Source organism: Myxocyprinus asiaticus, chromosome 14 (genome assembly GCF_019703515.2).
Source record: "Myxocyprinus asiaticus isolate MX2 ecotype Aquarium Trade chromosome 14, UBuf_Myxa_2, whole genome shotgun sequence".
NCBI classification, from domain to species: Eukaryota; Metazoa; Chordata; class Actinopteri; order Cypriniformes; family Catostomidae; genus Myxocyprinus; species Myxocyprinus asiaticus.
In genome coordinates this window covers 19520348-19540335 of record NC_059357.1, presented here as the reverse complement: position 1 = coordinate 19540335, position 19988 = coordinate 19520348, and the positions used below count along the sequence as shown (strand labels likewise).

At 35.4% G+C, this 19988-nt stretch overlaps 1 protein-coding gene across 1 annotated transcript; it reads left to right on the top strand.

Annotated features, from left to right (window-relative positions):
- The first annotated feature begins 661 nt into the window (after positions 1 to 661).
- On the top strand, positions 662 to 10302 carry nucb1 (nucleobindin 1). Its single transcript, XM_051716567.1, has 13 exons — positions 662 to 773; positions 1050 to 1173; positions 1291 to 1398; positions 2479 to 2611; positions 2748 to 2851; positions 3266 to 3451; positions 3578 to 3668; positions 3759 to 3817; positions 6149 to 6241; positions 6515 to 6604; positions 7306 to 7479; positions 7643 to 7769; positions 9428 to 10302. Exons 2-13 carry the CDS (start codon positions 1060 to 1062, stop codon positions 9514 to 9516), a joined length of 1368 nt encoding a protein of 455 aa, XP_051572527.1. The 5' UTR covers positions 662 to 773; positions 1050 to 1059; the 3' UTR covers positions 9517 to 10302.
- Positions 10303 to 19988: the final 9686 nt, after the last annotated feature.

Below are 19988 nucleotides of genomic sequence, written 5' to 3'. Positions count from 1 at the left end.
ACAATTTGTTTTAACTTGTCACTTGCACTATCGATTGCATCCATTCACTTAGTGCTTTAATTGTATAAAGATACTGCATACAGTTATAGAAATGTCTGAGGTTTTCTTCATTAAAAAAAACAAAACAACAAAAAAAAAACATTAGAATTTGATATACTTTTATTATTTCAGATATTCAATTAGCCTACATGACAAGTCACCAGATGCTCACTGCATCACCTTTAGAAAATGATCATAACAGGTCAAAACTTAAATACCATGAATGTAATGATGAGTTGTTTTTCTTCATAAAAGTTAATAACATGTTTTTTGTTTTGCTTTTATTATTATTACTATTATTATTATTATTATTTTTAAAGATCCATTTTCTTTAAAAAAAATAATATATATATATATATATATATATATATATATATATATATATATATATATATATATATTTATATATATTATTATTTTTTTTTTTATTATTAAAATGATATTGCTTTTGGTTAAAAATTTTTATTTATTTATTTATTTATTTTTTTGCCAGTTATTCACATTTTTGGCCAAAAAGTGTTTTCCAAACAACAGAAAAATTAATGATTTGTTAATTCTTTCTCATAAAAGTTCATGCTTGTTGTGAAACCAGCGCGTCGCATTTGGATTGCGTCATAATTCATGGCCGCTCTTTTTTACTTTTTTTTATTTTTTTTTTTTTGAGGCGTCAATGCTGAGTAATTTGTAGTCACTGTAGGTATTCGTTGTTGATGCTGCAACAGGATCTGAAACTGGTAAGAGAACACGCTGTTGATTCGATATAGACTAAAGAGATTTGGTCCAAACGGCTTTAGCAGTTGTTGTAAAAGTCTATTACTGTTTTTCTTTTTTTCTATGAAAAGTAAAATGTTTTCTCGTGAACTGGCTTGAACAGCCCTAGGCTTCCCATTTCTCGTATGGTCTTTTCTTGCTCTATACACTATAAGCTAGGGATTATTTCATATCGAGGTATGCCATAAGAATGACGGAAGATTTTCTTATCAATAAAAATTAAAAGTGCCTTGTTCAAGGTATACGAGGATGACAGGGGGGTTTAAAGGGCTGCTGCTGCTCTCTCTGTGTCTGGTGGTGTGGACAGTCCCAATAGATCGCAACGCAGACACCATTCATGAGGAAAAAGCAGAAGAGAATGTGGTAAGATTCGTCTCAATTCATGCTCTTTGGCTACAACAGACTTCTGGGGTTAAATATAAGTAATTTATTCACCTTTACCCTGGTCTTTGCTGAATATGGTGTGTGCATGATTCATAGGACACTGGTCTGTACTATGATCGCTACCTGAGGGAGGTGATTGAGGTGTTGGAAACAGACCCTCACTTTAGAGAAAAACTCCAGACAGCCAACACTGAGGATATCAAGGTAAACCACTCTGACTGTTCCCTTTGTGCACTGAATTTTTTAATGTCATGTCTGCGTGTAGCCGTTAAAGGGTTAGTTCACCCAAAAATGAAAATTCTCTCATCATTTACTCACCCTCATATCTTAAGATGTGTGTGACTTTCTTCTGCTGAATACGAACAAAGATTTATAGAAGAATATCTCAGCTCTGTAGGTCCATACTATGCTAGTGAATGGTGACCAGAAATTTGAAGCTCCAAAAAACAGATAAAGTCAGCATAAACATAGTCCATATGACCAGAATATAACTCTTTTTTTTCACTGTACATTTGGTCATTACAGGCACAATCATGATTTCATGCTTGATTACACTTCCTAGCGCTTGACTCATGCAGAGTGCTAGATGGCGCAATAGGAAGTGCAATCGAGTTTGAAATGAGGGTGAGTAAATAATGAGAGAATTTTCATTTTTGGGTGAACTATCCCTTTAATCTTGGATAAGGAAGTCCTTCACTGGTTGATTTCCCTGAAAAGTGAAAAAATTATTTAAAGTAAACATGAAATCAAAATTAGCCCTATTTACTTTCATACATGGTTAATTGGTGCCTGGTGTTCTTCAAAAAAACATTTGTCTTCTAAATCTTTAATCAAAATGTAAACTTGCCCCACCTCTGAAATGACTTTACTTTTTGGATAACGTCACCAAGCTTACTTATTTTTTAACCCCTCCCCTCCAACCACGTGTAATGTAGAGACAACTTTCCACAATTCAATTAAATCCAGATGTAAAAAAAATCTAAAAGTCCTGTATATTTCCACGTTAAAGATACATAGAGATACTTACTTTAAACTATTGATTGATCGATCCTTTGTGGGAAGCTGGGCTGCATTAGAAGCTAGACAATCAACTCTTTAAACACAGTGTACCACATATAAAACAATAAGTACAGGGAAATTAGAAAAGGTTGCATTGTAAACAACAAGACACGCAATATGCATTATGTGTCTTGTTTTACACTGAAACATATAACATTATGGAAGAAAAAAATGGGTTTCGAATGCCATGTAATGTTGACTTTAATGGAAAATGCTGTCTCTCAGAATGGGCGCCTCAGTAAGGAGCTGGATTTGGTGGGACACCATGTGAGGACCCGACTGGATGAACTAAAGAGACAGGAGGTGTCACGCCTCAGGATGCTGCTTAAGGCTAAATTGGACAGCACCAATGCACAGAGTGAGTGAGTGAGTGAGTGTGTGTGTAAGATGCTTGATGTCCTATGTATTACACTCATGCGATCCTTCTGAGCAAGGAAATCTGTTGATGTGACTCTTACGCTTATGTTCATGCAAATGTTTTAATGTGGTTGCAGGTGTTCAGATGGATCATGCCTCTTTGTTGAAGCAGTTTGAACATCTGGATGCTCACAATCAGAACACTTTTGAGGCCAAAGACCTAGAGCTTCTTATTGCCACGGTAACACACATTCCTAACTTTAAAAACTATGCAACACCATGAATAGATAACATGCCTTTCTAATAGATTGTCCTCGCTGTTTGTACTCCATGCGTTCAGTGAATACTTGTTCAACAGCTTGGTTTAATTCAGGGTCCCAAGTAAACATTTGCCATATGCCAGCAAAAATTGGCTTTGTCGAGTAAATAAAAACTTGCCAGTTAGCCAATAATTTTATTAGGAACTGCAACGTAATATGTGTTTTATATCAAGCTGTTTGACTCTTGCTAATGTAAGTGATGTGAGCATTTCAAATCAAAGCACTGCCACTGGTCAAACATAACACTCACTTTTTTTCTTTTGTTATTTCTCTCAGATTATATTATAAATAATTTACTTGTAATATACTTTTGTGTGTATGTGCTTATTTATCAGGCCACTAAAGACCTAGAGAATTACGATGCAGAGCGTCATGAAGAGTTTAAGCGGTATGAGATGCTGAAGGAACACGAGCGGAGGGAGTACCTGAAAAGTTTGGACCAGGAGAAGAGAGAAAAGGAGGAGAGGAGAATTGAGGAGCTTAAAGAAAAACACCGGCAACATCCTAAAGTTAATGCTCCGGTGAGAGAGAGGCAGAAGATAGACCTAGATAAGATGAAATCTATTTTGATTGACTCACAATTCCTCTTACTGTTAAAACTTCCAATCTTTTTTTTGTCTTCCTTTTCTGTCACTCCATTCTTTCAGGGTAGTGTGGATCAGTTACGTGAGGTTTGGGAGGAGACAGATGGGTTGGATCCACAGGAGTTTAATCCCAAGACTTTCTTTAAGCTGCACGGTCAGTCTTTTTTTTTTTTTTTGTCCTCAGCTAGTCCATAATCAGTCACTCTGCTGACAAAATTAATTTAATCTGTGTTTCCTTATTAAGACACAAATGGCGATGGTCTGTTGGATGAGCAAGAGCTGGAGGCCCTCTTCACAAAAGAGGTAAAGAGCTTTTCAGTCTTCGAGGCTGGTGAGTAATGACTATCTATTTTTGACAGTGATCGAGGCCTCTCTTGTGACATCACTGAGTCTGCAATTAAGACTGTGGTCGGCTCTAGTGGCTGTTCTGAGTAACACGCCTAAAACACACAAATTCATGATGACTCTCTTGATATAATAAATATAATGGTCATATAAATTCTGTTCTTAAAGCTGAAGTGTGTAATTTGTGCAATTTCCAGTGGAATTTGAAAAGGTTTCTGAAGAACTCCACCCTGGTCTGGCCTGCCGAGAAAAAAATAATTAGCAAAATATTAATAAACACAGTCTTGACCAACACAAAATAGGTATCGTTTTAAAGCTTAGAATCTGTACTTTAGAATGCATGTAGGCATTATGACCAAACCTGAACAAGTGCTTTGAAATTTTCAGACAAATCAGAAGTGTTCCGTTTTTATCATTTATTAATAATTTTGCACTGCACATTTTATTGTAATCAGTAAAAACATCAAAATGAACAAATAGCCATGTGCCATGTTGTTGGAAAGCTCTGAGAGAGTAGAATAAAATCAGCCTATTTGTTTTACTCATGGAAAAATGTAAGTATATGTCTTTGACATACATGTTACATGTAAACAGGTGTTGCTTATAAGCCTCGTTTTTTTGCTTATAACTTTACAAAAAATAAACAGAACATAAAATGTCACATACCATTTCTTAGAGGAGGCTTGTTTTATCTTTAAAACAAGCCCACACACAACATAATTGGATGCATAGATCATTAGATAATACACACAAAGCACACTATGCACACAGGACATAATGTGCTATCTGGCTAAAAACACATTAGCTTTCCTGGATCAGATGACTTAATCATAATTGATGTAGTACGTTGTCCAGCATCATGGAACACTAAACCAATCGTATTAGGATTTAGATTGCCTCAACCAGAGGTGGAAGTCATCCAGATATGGGCAGAGAGGATCGTTCACTCTAATTACATATGGCCACCAGGAGATGGCGCCAAGTACATGACACAGACCCAATGATGGCTCAAATGACACAGAATGGAACTAAACGAGATCTTTTTACACATGCCTGCATGCTTTGGAGAGAGAGCATACCTTTAGTCACTGCATTTGCATGTGTAATTAGTTATTATGGAAAATTATTGTTTTATTTGTTTGGAGAGGCTTTTGGACATTTGGAGACGTTTCTGGACACTAGGATTAATTATTTTTGTAATGCTATAACTTTTGATTGCTGTGTCGTATCAACACAAAATTTTACTCGGTTATACATGATTGGGGAAAAAAACTAAAGCAGTTTTTTGGAGCTACCTTATTTACACCCTGAGAGAGATAATGTCAAATCATAAAAATAAGAAAAAAAGTGTTACATTTTGGTTCAAGTTTTTTTGTGATATTTTTTCAGCAGTTTCTTAAGACGCGGTCACACGTACCTTTGCACAGCGAAATTCTGCGGGCGAAGATGGCGTGGGCAGATGCTGAGCGTGTGTGAAATCACCAAAAAAATAACTGCCAAGCAGCCTCTTTTTAATGCTGCACTTCATGCTCTGGCAGAGTTAAGTTAAAAAGAAACTTGCCACTAAAATTATATCCTTGTCCATTGTGTATATTCAGTGTAGCTGTGTACGAAGCAAAGGTATGTGTGACCGCGCCTCTAGGCTGAGAGTCTCAGAATTTATCATAATTTATATCATTAATATATATATATATATATATATATATATATATATATATATATATATATATATATATATATATATATATATTTTTTTTTTTTTTTTTTATGTTATAAGCCTTTAATTTTGGTTATGGCACTGAAACAGGAAATCTTCCTCAGAGCTTAAAAGGTTAAAGAAAATTTTGATAGCACCACAATTTTTTCACTTTTCAGGGAAATCAACCAGTGAAGGACTTCCTTATCCAAGATTAAAGAGATAGTTCACCCATAAATGAAAATTATATCATCATTTACTCACCCTCATGTTGCTCCAAAGCCCACATGACTTTCTTTTTTCCATGGAACACAAAAGGAGAAGTCAGGCAGAATGACATCCTCAGTCACCATTCACTTTCATTATATGGAAAAATAAATGCTATAAAAGTGAATGGTGACTGAGACTAACATACTGCATAACAACAACTTTTGTGTTCCTCTGCAGATATTAGGAGATAGAATAGGACAAACTATTTTAACAGATAAAATAATACTCACTTTTAATATGCAAATATGAATAACTGAAATGACACAAGCCCTTGCCTTTTGACATTGTTCATGCTGTTTTATTGCGCTATTTTTTTGTTGTAGCTGGAAAAGGTGTATGATCCAAAGAATGAAGAGGATGACATGATGGAAATGGAGGAAGAGAGGCTGAGAATGCGAGAACATGTCATGCAAAACGTAAAACCTTTTGACTTAATCATCTTTCTCTTCTTCTCTCTCTTCTTTTTGTCTGTGTCATCAGACTTTAGCTTTTTAACACTCACAATGTGTGGAGCAGCAGTGACTCCATCTGTTCTGTCCTTCATTTTCATAAGATGAAGAATAAGCTTGGTGATTCTCTTATCTGCGCTGGTGTCTTCGCTTTTTTTTTTTTTTTAATTCGTTAATTCAGTTCTCTCTTAAATATCTGAATGTAACTGCTTATTTTAGCTTTTTGTCCTCTCGCTGCAGGTTGATATCAATCGTGATAGGCTGGTCAGCCTGGAAGAGTTCCTCAAATCAACGGAGAAGAGAGAGTTTAACAACCCAAAGGAATGGGAGGTTAGATTTATAATGCAGTTTACATTAAAAATGTGGCATTCAAAGTCTAATTTGAACCTGCAAATAATCAATGTTTTATGGTCTTGACAAATTTAAAGCAAATAAATGTTATGACAGAAAATTTATAAGAAATATTTAAGAGTATACACTAAATCTAGGTAAATGATCAAATAAGAAAACTTGTTACATTTACCATGTCAACTAATTTTTACTAAAGTCAGATTTCCTTGCTTCCACTGAAGCACACAAGATGCTCTTTGGAACATTCTCAAATCATGCTGGGATAACATGGTTTATCAGGTTGTGGAGTCCATGCCAGCTCAAGTGCATGCTGCCATTAATGCAAAAGGGGAACATACTAAACACTAAGAAATTCTGAATTTCATGTTGCATTTTCAATTCAGCTTTTCACTGAGCCTGTAATGCTGATAATATAACTTGTGAAAAATTTAGCATTTTTCTAATATAGTTTTTTCATAAGTGGACTCAGTCTTTTGAACAGCATTGTATGTCCAGCTGATGAAATGGCAGTGGAATGGTTTAGCCATACCTATTGTATGTGTGTCAGAAAAGGAGGATGTTTGAGAGAGAGTGAGTAGAGGAGTGATTATAATTGCCTTAATTATACTGTGTTTACATGGCAGTGTTTAAAGAGCAGTGTTTTGTGCTAACTCATTACCTTTCTATACTTCTCATTCCAGACACTAGATGACACAAAGCCAGTGTACACAGAAGAGGAGCTGCAGCGCTTTGAGGCAGAACTTCAGGATAAGGAGGTGGAGCTTGGGAGAAGGGCAGAGACACTAAGACAGGAACAGGAACTTCTCAAAGAGAGAAGCAAAGCTCTGGAGGCTCAGAAAATAGAATATCAGCAGGTAAAGAAGATCAATAAATGTTGTCAGAGGTTCCTCGGACACAGTGCTAACCAACATAATAAACTAACTTTATATAAGTCCATTTTAATAATCTTAGAAGCATTGTATTATTATTATTTTTTTTTTTTTTGGTTTAATATTATTTGATTTGATCTCTAATCAGGCAGTAATGGAGATGTCACAAAAACAAAAGGAGCAACAGGCAGTTAACAGACAACCTCCCTCTAGGCCTAATGGTGAACTTCTGTTTCAACAAGAGATCCAGAAACTAACAAATGAAGACAGTCCAGGTGAGAAGAATAAATGAACATGAGTCCATGAATCAGGCTTTTGTTAAAGGGTTAGTTCACCCAAAAAATAAAATACTCTCATCGTTTACTCACCCTCATGCCATCCCACCCAATGTCTTTCTTTCTTCAGCAGATCACAAACAGCAATTTTTAGATCTCAGCTCTGTAGGTCAATACAGTGCAAATGAATGGTGACCAAATCTTTAAAGCTCCAAAAAGCACTGTTTAAACAATGTTTTCTGAAGCGATCCAATCGGTTTTGGGTAAGACCAAAATATAACTAATTTTTCACTATAAATCTTGACATCAGCAGATTTCAAGCTTGATTTCCTAGCACTCTGCGCATGTGTCAAGTACTTGGAAGTGTAATCGAGCTTAAACTCATGATCATGTCTAGAGACTGCAATGGCAAGATGTACAGTGTAAAAGGAGGTCATGTATATTTTGGTCTGTTCTCACCCAAAACCGATTGGATCACTTTAGAAGACATTGATTAAACAACTGGAGTTTTATGGATTATGTTTATGCTGACTTTATGTGCTTTTTGGAGCTTCAAGTTTTGATCACCATTCACTTGCATTGTATGGACCTACAGAGCTGAGATATTCTTATAAAAATCTTCGTTCATGTTCAGCAGTAGAAAGAAAGTCATACACATTTGGAATGGCTTGATGGTGAGTAAATGATGAGAGAATTTTAATTTTTGGGTGAACTATCCCTTTAACCTAAATTAGCAAAATAGTTTTAGTTTGAAAAGTTTGACAAAGAATGGTATTTAAATTAGGGATGATATGCATAAGGAATTTTGTGATTCTGATTCCGTTTCCAATTCCAAATCTGGTTGCATAACGATTCCATTAGCAATTTTTAGTACTTTTGAGGAAACGCCAAATAATTTATCCTAACTATATATACCTTACAGGCCTTACTATATTTTGTTAATATACATTATGAACAAAAACAAACAATAGTATTTTGGTAATAATATGTTTAAAGAAAGCATTAAAGTACCAATTATTACAGTAAAACATTTCAAATGTTTTAAAAATCTGTATTTTTAACTACATGTTGTGATATTAACGACCAGTCAGTCTCATAAATCTACAACAGAACACAGTAACAATTCGTGGTTTATTTTGAGTCCGATATTACCGAAAGCAAATTCTTGCAGTTCAGTGAAAGAGTCATTAATTCAGTAACTTCTCCATCTGATTCAGTGAGTGAATGAGTCATTTTAGTCTTAGAACTGGCTCATAAGAGTCCTTTTACTGTGAATCGAACTACACACTGATTGCGCTGAATGCTTTTTCAGCAACATTCAGGATGACGCTATAGAATATAGAATGGATTTGTTTACTATTTTTCGTCATGGTTGAGCCAGTCTTTCTCCCTTACAATATTCAATTCAGACTGCAAGCTCACTACTGGGCAAGCTCTCAATTGTTTTGCCATGATGCTGTAGATTGAACGGTCCAGGGAACTCTGTCAGACGTTAAAGAACCGTTAACGGAACCAAACATGTCATATAAATCAGTCTGTTCCAGTGTTTTTTTATTTTTTATTATTTATAATTAAACTGGTTCTGAATAAGAATCATTGTGGTTGCTTTAGTTACTTCATGCTTCAGCTCAGTAAGCAATGCGTGTTTTTTCTTTCAGTGGTTAAAGTCCCTGTTGATCAGAATGGTGATGTTCAGAATAAGCTGCCAGCTGAGCCACCACAGAATCTGCCTCAGCACACTTCCTAACACACTCACTTCTATCTGCTTTTAACTTGAAAGGACTTGGAGCCTTTATGGCATACTCACCTCAGTATGCACACCTCAAACACACTCTCATGTTGTCATGTTCTGCTTCATCCTCAACCAAATCTGTCCGATCCCTAAAACTGTGGTAACCTTAAAGACCATTGTAGTCTCTCTTGGGAACCTGTATGCTTGCTGTATTAGTTGATGTGAGGAGAGAAAGAATTCTTGGTAAAAGTCACCTTTGCCCTGGTTTCTTTAAGGTTTACCGTCTTGATTTGCTTTTTAAAGCGCAACAGTGAAATTAGAAAAAGCTTCAGATTGTTTCTTGAAAAAATGTAATAATATAGTGTGGATCACAAGTTTTTCTGATATGAGGTTTACTTATAGAGGAGCACAAATCCATAAACCAAACATATGGAGCTTATTCAGAGTGGCGCCATATACCATTTTTGACAGGAATACAAGGCTGCGAGGGATAGACTTGCAGTGTCTTCAACTCGTGTTGATCGCACAGCTGAAAAAACATCTTTCCAAAAACATTTCTTTAGACAAAAACTAAGAAAATCCGAGTTGTGAAAATTAGATTTGATGTAGGACCTTTAGACAGCTATCCTTCACAGCCTTGTTTTCACTAATGTCAAGAAACTAAATATGGTGCTACTCTGAAGAAGGGCTATTATTGAGATATGTGCAATTAATCTATTTTCTTGATGTAATATCAAATCCCAATAATTTTATGACAGTATTGTATTTCTTTCGTTTAATAAATGATATTTAAAAAACTTACCATTCGTTGTGCATATTTAGCTACATTATCATGGCACATTTTAAATACTGCTAACTACATCAGTTTAAGGTGATAAACAATAATGTGGGTTGCTTGATGTAATGAATATTTTGAAGAAAATCCATATGTGTTGAGTGCGGTGGCATGACACTTAACTTTAAAACTGAACTGCATCAAATACTATCAAATGTCACAGAAAGACTCAGCCCATATATCTCTTAACTTAAATGTAATTTCTTGGCGCCAAATGTCACTGTCAGCTGTTCTGCATTTCTCTTTCAATAAGTCAATACGTTTTTCTGCATCTCTGAAAACACCCCAATTTTGTCTTGTCTGTAAACTCTTTTGTTGTGACAGTGGCATTGTTCAGCAGTATTTACTGATTTGCATTGAGTGTAGTTTGCTCACACTCCTTGCCATGTGGCACATACTTGCTGTAAATTCCATTCCAATTCTGTCAGACACTACCTAACCCCAGTGACCTGGCTGCTCCGCCTCTTGTGCTGCAGCTGTCACCTTTCAATCACACTGGTGATGCTGCCATAGAAATGTAAATAGTGTCCTTGCACTCAAACATAAGCATGGAGCTCCAAAACTAATGCTGTCAACATATTAAACTGTTCTCACAGAGATCGTTTACCTTATAGACAGGGTTTTTGCTAGTGATTACAACTGCCAAGCTGATTAGTGAGCTTATATTTAGCCATTTTGAGATTATCAGCTTCAGCCAGTAACATGCCTGCTTGGCCAATTAACAGAAGCGGTAATTGTACACTTTTATTTTTTCCAAATATTTAGTGCATTTTGAGTGAATACGTGTATAATAAGAATTGTAGAAAATAATGCATCTTTTGTCTGAAAATGTTTGAATGTTTCATTTACTGTTATATTTTGTTATATACACATTATATTGTATGTGTATATGTTTATGTGATATACTGTGTGTGTGTGTATATATATATATATATATATATATATATATATACACACACACACACACACACACTGGCGGCCAAAAGTTTGGAATAATGTACAGATTTTGCTGTTTCGAGAGGAAATTGGTACACCAAAGTGGCATTCAACTGATCACAAAGTATAGTCAGGACATTACTGATGTAAAAAACAACACCATCACTTTTTGAAAAGTAATTTTTGATCAAATCTAGACAGGCCCCATTTCCAGCTGCCTTCACTCCAATACCTAAATTGCTAATTTGGTACTAGAAAATCACTTGCCATTATATCAAACACAGTTAAAAGCTATTTGGTTAGTTAAAGGAAGCTTAACATTGTCTTTGTGTTTGTTTTTGAGTTGCCACATTATGCAATTGACTGGCATGTCTTAAGGTCAATATTAGGTCAAAAATGGCAAAAAAAGAAACAGCTTTCTCTAGAAACTCATCAGTCAATCATTTTAAGGAATGAAGGCTATACAATGTTTGAAATTGCCAAAAAAACTGAAGATTTCATACAAAGGTGTACACTACAGTCTTCAAAGACAAAGGACAACTGGCTCTAACAAGGACAGAAAGAGATGTGGAAGGCCAGATGTACAACTAAACAAGAGGATAAGTACATCAGAGTCTCTAGTTTGAGAAATAGACGCCTCACATGTCCTCAGCTGACAGCTTCATTGAATTCTACCCACTCAACACCAGTTTCATGTACAACAGTAAAGAGAAGACTCAGGGGTGCAGACCTTATGAGAAAAACTGCAAAGAAAAAGCCACTTTTGAAACAGAAAAACAAAAAGAAAAGGTCAGAGTGGGCAATGAAACACAGACATTGGACAACAGATAATTGGAAAAGAGTGTTATGGATCTTGACCCCACTGAGCTTCTGTGGGATCAGCTAGACTGTAAGGTGTGTGAGAAGTGCCCAACAAGACAGCCACATCTATGGCAAGTGCTACAGGAAGCGTGGGGTGAAATGTCACCTGAGTATCTGGACAAACTGACAGCTAGAATGCCAAGGATCTACAAAGTTGTCATTGATGCACATGGAGGATTTTTTTTATGAGAACTCTTTAGTAGTAGTTTAAGAAGTTCTGAATTTATTTTTTTTTTTTTCAAATTGTAATAGTAATTTTTCACATTATTAATGTCCTGACTATACATTGTGATCAGATGAATGCCACTTTGGTGAATAAAAGTACCAATTTCTTTCCATAAGAGCAAAATCTGTACATTATTCCAAACTTTTGGCCACCAGTGTGTGTGTGTGTATTTTTATATATATATATATATATATATATATATATATATATATATATATATATATATATAATACACAATATAATTATTGCAAATGAAAAATACCAAAAGTTGTAGAAATTAAAACACTTATTTTATCCATCAGTATTTTATTGGCCACCCTGATCTCACCCCTAACTCCTGTTGGTATATTGGCATCTTCCATTTAAAAACCCTTATCGGTGGACCACTACTATTTGCTCCAAGAGTCAACATGAATCAGTAGATCATAAACAAATTTTACCTCCATAATGAATTTCCAAATGCAACAAGATATTCAACAAAAATTATTACATTTTGATGAAAGATCAAGACAAACATTTTTTTTTTTCTTCTTTTGGATAACATGCAAAGATGAATTGTTCACAGTAAGACCATAAGTAGTAGGAAAGTTTACAGGGTAAATTTTGATTAGCCTTCCTATTCTGTGCGGTCGTTTTTGACTAAATATTTTTCCGATGTAATAAAAATGGTAAATGGCAAAAACTTAAACTTCATAACAGTAAAAAAAAAAAATTGGTACACTTTAACAAATAATAGTATGATAATGTCTATATATATATATATATATATATATATATATATATATATATACACACACTACCGTTCAAAAGTTTTGAAACACTTGACTGAGATGTTTCTCATTATATTAAAAAATCTTTTGATCTGAAGGCGTATGCTTAAATGTTTGAAATTAGTTTTGTAGACAAAAATATAATTGTGCCAACATATTAATTTATTTAATTACAAAACAAAAATTTTATTTTAAAAAAAAAACGTTTTTGAAATGGATGACTTGGACCAAATAATGAAGAAAAGCAGCCAATAAGTGGTCGACATAGATGGGAACTCCTTCAATACTGTTTAAAAAGCATCCCAGGGTGATACCTCAAGAAGCTGGTTGAAAAAATGTCAAGAGTACATGTCTGAAAATTCTAGGCAAAGTGTGGCCACTTTGAAGATGCTAAAATATAACGGTTTTTATTTATTTAGGATTTATTTAGTCACAACATAATTCCCATATTTCCATTTCTATTATTCCATAGTTGTGATGACTTTACCATTATTCTGAAATGTGAAAAAATACAAATAAAAATGAGTAAGTGACTCTAAACTTTTGAATGGTAATGTATATAAATGCATTACTTGTGGTCAAATTTAGAATTACAACACAATAGGTGGCTGCATATAACACAGCAGCCATCTACTGGCTATTACTGTCATAATGTGATTTTCAAGTCATGTTATTTTTCTTTTTTCACCAGATGGCAGCAATCTGCCCCAATACATGACACATTTGCATATTTTCTTCATGTTTCAACTTATAGAAGTGATGGTTTTTACTGTTTTGAAGTTAAATAAATAGGCATATTTGCATATGCAAATGAATGGTGAAATCGATAAATGTATATTTAAAAAAGATCCAAAAACATCAAATCCCAAATTAAGAACATCATTTTATTGTTTTTACTTCAGGGAAGAAGAAATGTTATAATTATAGTTATAATATTTTACCCATAAATAAACATAAAAAAACAACAACAACAACAAAACAACTGAGATATGTTTTTCCACAATTAATTCATATAGTTTTCTATTGTGATACAGTCAGCTTGATGTTTTCTCACAATGACAGAAAAGGTGTTTACCAGCAAACAGAGGAAATAATTATTTGTTGAGTACTGTAGTCTGTAAAAGACAAGAGGAATAAAATAAAGAGCCGAGAAAGATGACTCAGAGGCTGTAGGAAGAGCCTGCTGAAACGAGTATTCAGTTTGAATAGTGTAAAAGAGGGCTTCTGTTCGAGTCATTTACATTAGCGAGTGGGCAGGCTGTTGCTGAATCATCCACCTTTCATAGTGCCTCATATTCTTTTTGATACTTACCCTGATGAAGTCAGTAGGTATTGTACTGTTTTTCTGGAGCATTGACTGTCTGGTATCCACATCCTGTTTTTCACTCTTGTTAACAGTGTATACATACAAAGAGAGGCACATTACAGTCCCTGCCAGTGATTTCTCTGTTTCCTTGCACTCTCACCCTCTCTATCTACATTAATGGCTTCACTGGTTTATTGTGAAGTTGAAAGGTGACAGGTTTTTGAGTCTTTGGATGTAGTGCTATAGTTTCAGTGGAAGTATACTGTATCTAAGGCTGAAAAAAGATCACAATAATTTGACAGTGGTGAATCCCTTATTAGACAATCAGGTTACTCACAACCCTCTCTCTCTCTCTCTCTCTCTCTCACACACACACACACACACACACACACACACACACACACAGTACTTTATATTCTCTCTTTCACCTTTCCTGTCTGTACGCTTGATCTTTCCCTCTCCCTGTCCTTGTCACAGACTGTGAGGCCTGTGTGATGATAAGAGACAACTAAGCATTCAACATAAAGCACTATTATTCAACACTACAGCACATCCTGTGTCTATCTGGGCCATATTGCAATAACCTTGTTGAACAAGAGAGGGCACTAACAACTCACAAACTTCATACTAAAAAAATCAACTCTGCTGCGCAACAACGGCCAATTAAGCAGACTAGGCCTTGGAATATTAGTTATACTATTTTAAAATAGGCTTTAGCTAAATAATAAACAATTTCAGGCCATTTTCCATTGATTTCTGGAGCTTGCATCTAACCTTTCTCACTTGCACCCTCATACCTAAAAGCCTTGTCATGATTTCCATATATGAACTGTTCCTGCAGATTCTGCACCATTATGCACAGTAATTACTCTGTTCAACTGTATAAAGTCAGACACCTGTGAAAAATCGGACACTAGACTGCAGCCTGAGCATAAGACTTTGTGCCTGATGTGCAGTATTTTGGGTCATCACTTTGCTTTTGTGTGGGACACAGAACCAAACTGTCCTGCACTTTTGGCACTGCCACACATACAAAAACTAAATATGCTGAGAGTACACAGGCACAGACGACAATCTCCAACTGTGATTGTCATATCTAGAGTCATTTATAGGACGTAAAGACATTGAATAAATATTCCTCTAAGGGTATCAGATACATCCAAAAATTCTAATAGATGGGATTACTTTGTTTTCAAGTTAAAGGGATAATTCATCTCTCTTTTACTCTCCCTCATGTTTTTCCAAAAGGAGATGTTAGGCAGAATGACAGCCTAGGTTGATGTTCTTTTTCATTGTCTGGAAAAAAGATGGGTAACTCTTCCATGAATGTTCCCTTTATTAATGGTTTATAAAGGGGTTCAATAATGATTAATAAATAATTTACAAATGTATTATAAATGCATAAAAAGGGCAATATCCAATTCATCCAATACTTGCCAAATAGTGAGCATTTAAACTTACATGTTTTAAATGCTTAATATACACGCTTATTGATGCTTCTTTTAATCAAAACCTAAAATTCCCTAATTTACAGTATGATTTATGTCACAGTGTAGCAAAAATAGACTACTAAAGTGAGATTAAAAGGAGGGATTATGTCATTTTGCGATACAGTCTGTGTTGTGTTTATATTAATTTCTATAATGTCTTGACATACTTGGGTTGTCAAGTGCTACTATGAATGGTATCCCAATTCAAGTAACCTGAAATCCTCTGCAAAAACATTTTCAAGTCTTCATACTCATTTGCAGCATATATTATATAATAAAGCCTGATGACCATATTTATGTACAGTTTTGTAATGTTGGCAACTAAACTAATGCTTAAACTCTGTCCACTTTACATTAAGTATACATTTTCATAGGTTACTAATGTTAAATAAGTGTTATTAAGCATTTATAACATGTGAAGTAAACTGGCTAACTATTTGGCTGGTTTTGCATGAAAGTCACACTTTTTATGCATGTTTTTATGCATGTTTTACATACCCACACGATTTATAATGCATTTGTAAATGACTTATTAGTCATTAATGAACCCTTTATAATCCCTTAACAAAGGGAACATTAATGTAAAGTTTTGCCAAAAGATGCAATATATTGGAATGGTGACTGAGGTTGTCAGTCACTAATATTCTGTCTTTTATTTATTTATTTATTTATTTTACAGAAGAGTCAATAATAATAGATTTTTTAAATATTATTTTGGGGTAAACTATCCCATTTAAAAAGGCATATTTGTCCAAATACTAAACATACTGACTTGTCATGTTTTTGTAAATGTAGTGTAACGTTTGGAAACTAGGGTGCTTGAGCAAAACATAAACTGACCTCTGACCCTGACCTTATCTTGAACCTGAATCCTAAGGACTAGTGTTGGTTGTATCCCAGTCTTCCTTAACAGCTTCCTCACTTTCTCTTCTTTCCTGAATGCTTACTGGTTTGGAAGGCACTGATGCTGCAGCTCCAAAAGACACTCTGATAAACACCATGTTGCCTCTGTTGCCATGGTGACCGGCTGTGCATGGGTAGAGATGCTAGTACTACAAGCTATGTAAGTCACAGATAGATTGCAATGTCTAAGAGCAGTGTGACACATTTAAGAAGCATGTTGGCAATCTAAGCCTCCATGTAAAAACGTCAAGCTGATGTGTGGTTCTTAATGTGAGAAATGGAGGTGGTGGGAAAAGATTGCTCAACAAATATAATTTGAATTCGCCTGACACCTTTTAACAGAGAGCCGGCATCACCCGTTTTGTTCTTGTGCAGCACTTGCTCCAGCTGCAAGTCTTACCATAGCACAGCTGTGTCTTTAAATCCTCTCCTTGTTCACGACGATGACATCATCCTCTAAAAACACATTACGTCATCCCTTTCGGGACACTTCTCCTAGCTCCACCTTATTCTCCCCCCGTTTTATTGGCCCTTATTAATGCTGAAGCACTCCGCGACGTCCGTCTTATTGGTGGAGGAGTCACTGGTGTCTATTTTTAATTGGTTCAGCCGTAACATTTGTGTCTGTGGCCTCCACCACTGAAAGAGAAGATTCTCAGCAGAAGACGAGTCGCGGGTAATTTTGTTTTTCCTCAAGCGCTCCCACTACGTCATAGGGGCAGCTTCATGATCATTTGCATTTGGAGGGGCTGAAGAGAATTGTTAAGGAGCCCAGAGGACACTTCTTTGAGCTGGATTTAGAATTATATACAGTACAGCACAGATGCGGCATTTTTATAGAAAACGCACATATTCTCAGGGGCCGTTAAGACCGAACGTGTTCTTGCGCAAAGAATAAGCTAGACACAGCGCAACGAATGGAACAGAACGCAGGTGTCTCGAGATGCGCTTTTAAAAGTTGAAACTGGATCTATAAAACACTTCGACCCTGCGCGACACGCTAAAGAAACAAAGACGTCCGTCTAGCCCAGAGGTGCCCAAACTTTTTTCCTACGAAGTGCCAAATATCAAATTTGATTGAGGGTCGTGGGCCGAAAGTAAACGTTGCATTATATCAAACTGTATTATATTCAAATATAAAAGTTGCCCTGGTTCCTCTCCTTTATTATTTCATAATATAAAAAATTATGACATTTTTTTTTGTTTTTGTTTTTTTTTGTTTAATTATTAAATTATTAAATCTTTGCACTACATCCAGAGACCCCCCTCTTCTCATATATGGCAAGGCAGGCCAAATCAAAGGTCATCACAGGCCAACTTTGGCCCACAGCCCTGGTTTGGGCAACTCTGGTCTAGCCCATATTTGCAAAGGAAAACACTGGAAAAACAGTGCAGATGGACACAAAAACGACCCTTCACACGTGCAATATTCACTACGTATCAACTGGAGAGACTTGAGTTGAATTGATTTGTTGAATTTGAGAAATTATTGGTTTAATTAGCCTATTTCATTAGCTATTAGGGGAAAGAGTAATTCAAAAGGTAACCGGTACCACTGGCGTGCTACTGAAATATCAGACAAGTGGACTGACCTGCAAAAAAAATACATTTTACTGAAAATCAATTAAAGTGGAATTAGATTTTTATGTCTAAATAAAATCAGCACTTAAGTAATGATGCAATGAAACACTGAATTTTTTTTTTGTTTTTTTTTTGGATAATAATTGCTCTAACAAGTGTGCTGATGTGCAGATTGTTTGCGTAATTGTGGGGCGCAATAGAGCGCAACAGTGCCCACCCACTTTTTCACATCTGGTTTTCGGAAGTATTTCGAGACTTGTGTCTCTGCGGAACAAAAATCGGTGTTTCCCAGTCAGTGGGTGTTTTCAAATCGGGATGGGCTTTCTCAACCGATTTTCACAATTTGCCTACTACATTGAGAGTCCCTGCTTTCATTGGATAGTTTAGAAACGCCGATCCTTGTTTGGAAACGACTACTGATTACTTAATTGAGATTCCTTACTTTCATTGGATAGTGGAAAAATGCCCATCCAATTTGAAAACGCCCACAGATTGTGAAACGCCCATTATTGTACCACAGAAACCTATACTTCAGTATTTTTCGCATTCATTTTTTGCATTGGCTTTCCATAAAATCCTCCATAAAAGAGTTGTAAGCCATTAACTAAACCAACCAGCTCTGAGGTGAATCACAACATTACAAACTTTGTTTTGAGGTAAAAAAGTATTTGAAAATCTGAGAAAAAGACAAATGTACAAGACTGTGAACTTATCGCCTTTCACAAGGGCACGAACAACTATCCCATGAAGCATTGCAAATGATGCAATTAAATAAAAAACAATGGAATATGTAAATATAAGGCTGTTGATTATAAGTATACAAACAACATATTTAACATGTATTGCCAAATATTCTGATATGTACAAATATAAGTAATTTAAGAGTAAAGGGAGACAGATTCGACTGCGTCATTCACAGTACGTCATGGGAGTGGGCAGTTGCTCTTGGGCTTGTTTTGCAGGCTTTGTTGGCCATGGTTCTTGGTAGATCTTTCTCTGCCGGACCACAGGTAGAGTTGTTCACCAGGAATTCTGCTATTAAATACAGTTGCAATCGAAATTATTCAACCCCCCCCCCCCCCAAGACAGTAAGGATTTACAAAGGTAAGCTTTTCTGATGACCCAGAATTTTTAAGTTGAGTGACACATTCAAAGTCATAGTGTGAATATATAACCTAATATTTCTAAATAGCAGGATTTTTTTTAAATACAGTCATGTCATAATTATTCAACCCCTATTGCATGTAGATGTTTCTTAAATATGTAAGGTTACACAAGTAACTGTTTTAAAACAAAATTAAGTCATCAATTTGCAATGGCACTTATTTAAGTTTTAAAATGTAAGTTTAGCATTGTAAGCAAACTTTTATTTCTATGCAAAAAATGCAATGAAAAATAAGCTGTCTCAAAAGCCAATAGAGGAGATTATTTCATTACACGAGAAAGGTCATGGCTAAAAGTACATTTCCAAGGCACTTCAATTTCCAATAGACAAAGTTGGCAGCACCATTCATACATTTTTTAAATATGGTACAACAGCAACCTTCTTGGGGTGTGGAAGAAAGCAAAACTTCACCAA

What these genes read in the sequence shown, in the direction of transcription:
- nucb1 (XM_051716567.1), top strand. Translation starts at nt 1,060, where the DNA reads ATGACAGGGGGGTTTAAAGGGCTGCTGCTGCTCTCTCTGTGTCTGGTG. An exon ending in CCAACACTGAGGATATCAAG is followed by an intron (nt 1,399 to 2,478) that starts GTAAACCACTCT and finishes GCTGTCTCTCAG; the next exon opens with AATGGGCGCCTCAGTAAGGA. An exon ending in GAGAACATGTCATGCAAAAC is followed by an intron (nt 6,242 to 6,514) that starts GTAAAACCTTTT and finishes CTCTCGCTGCAG; the next exon opens with GTTGATATCAATCGTGATAG.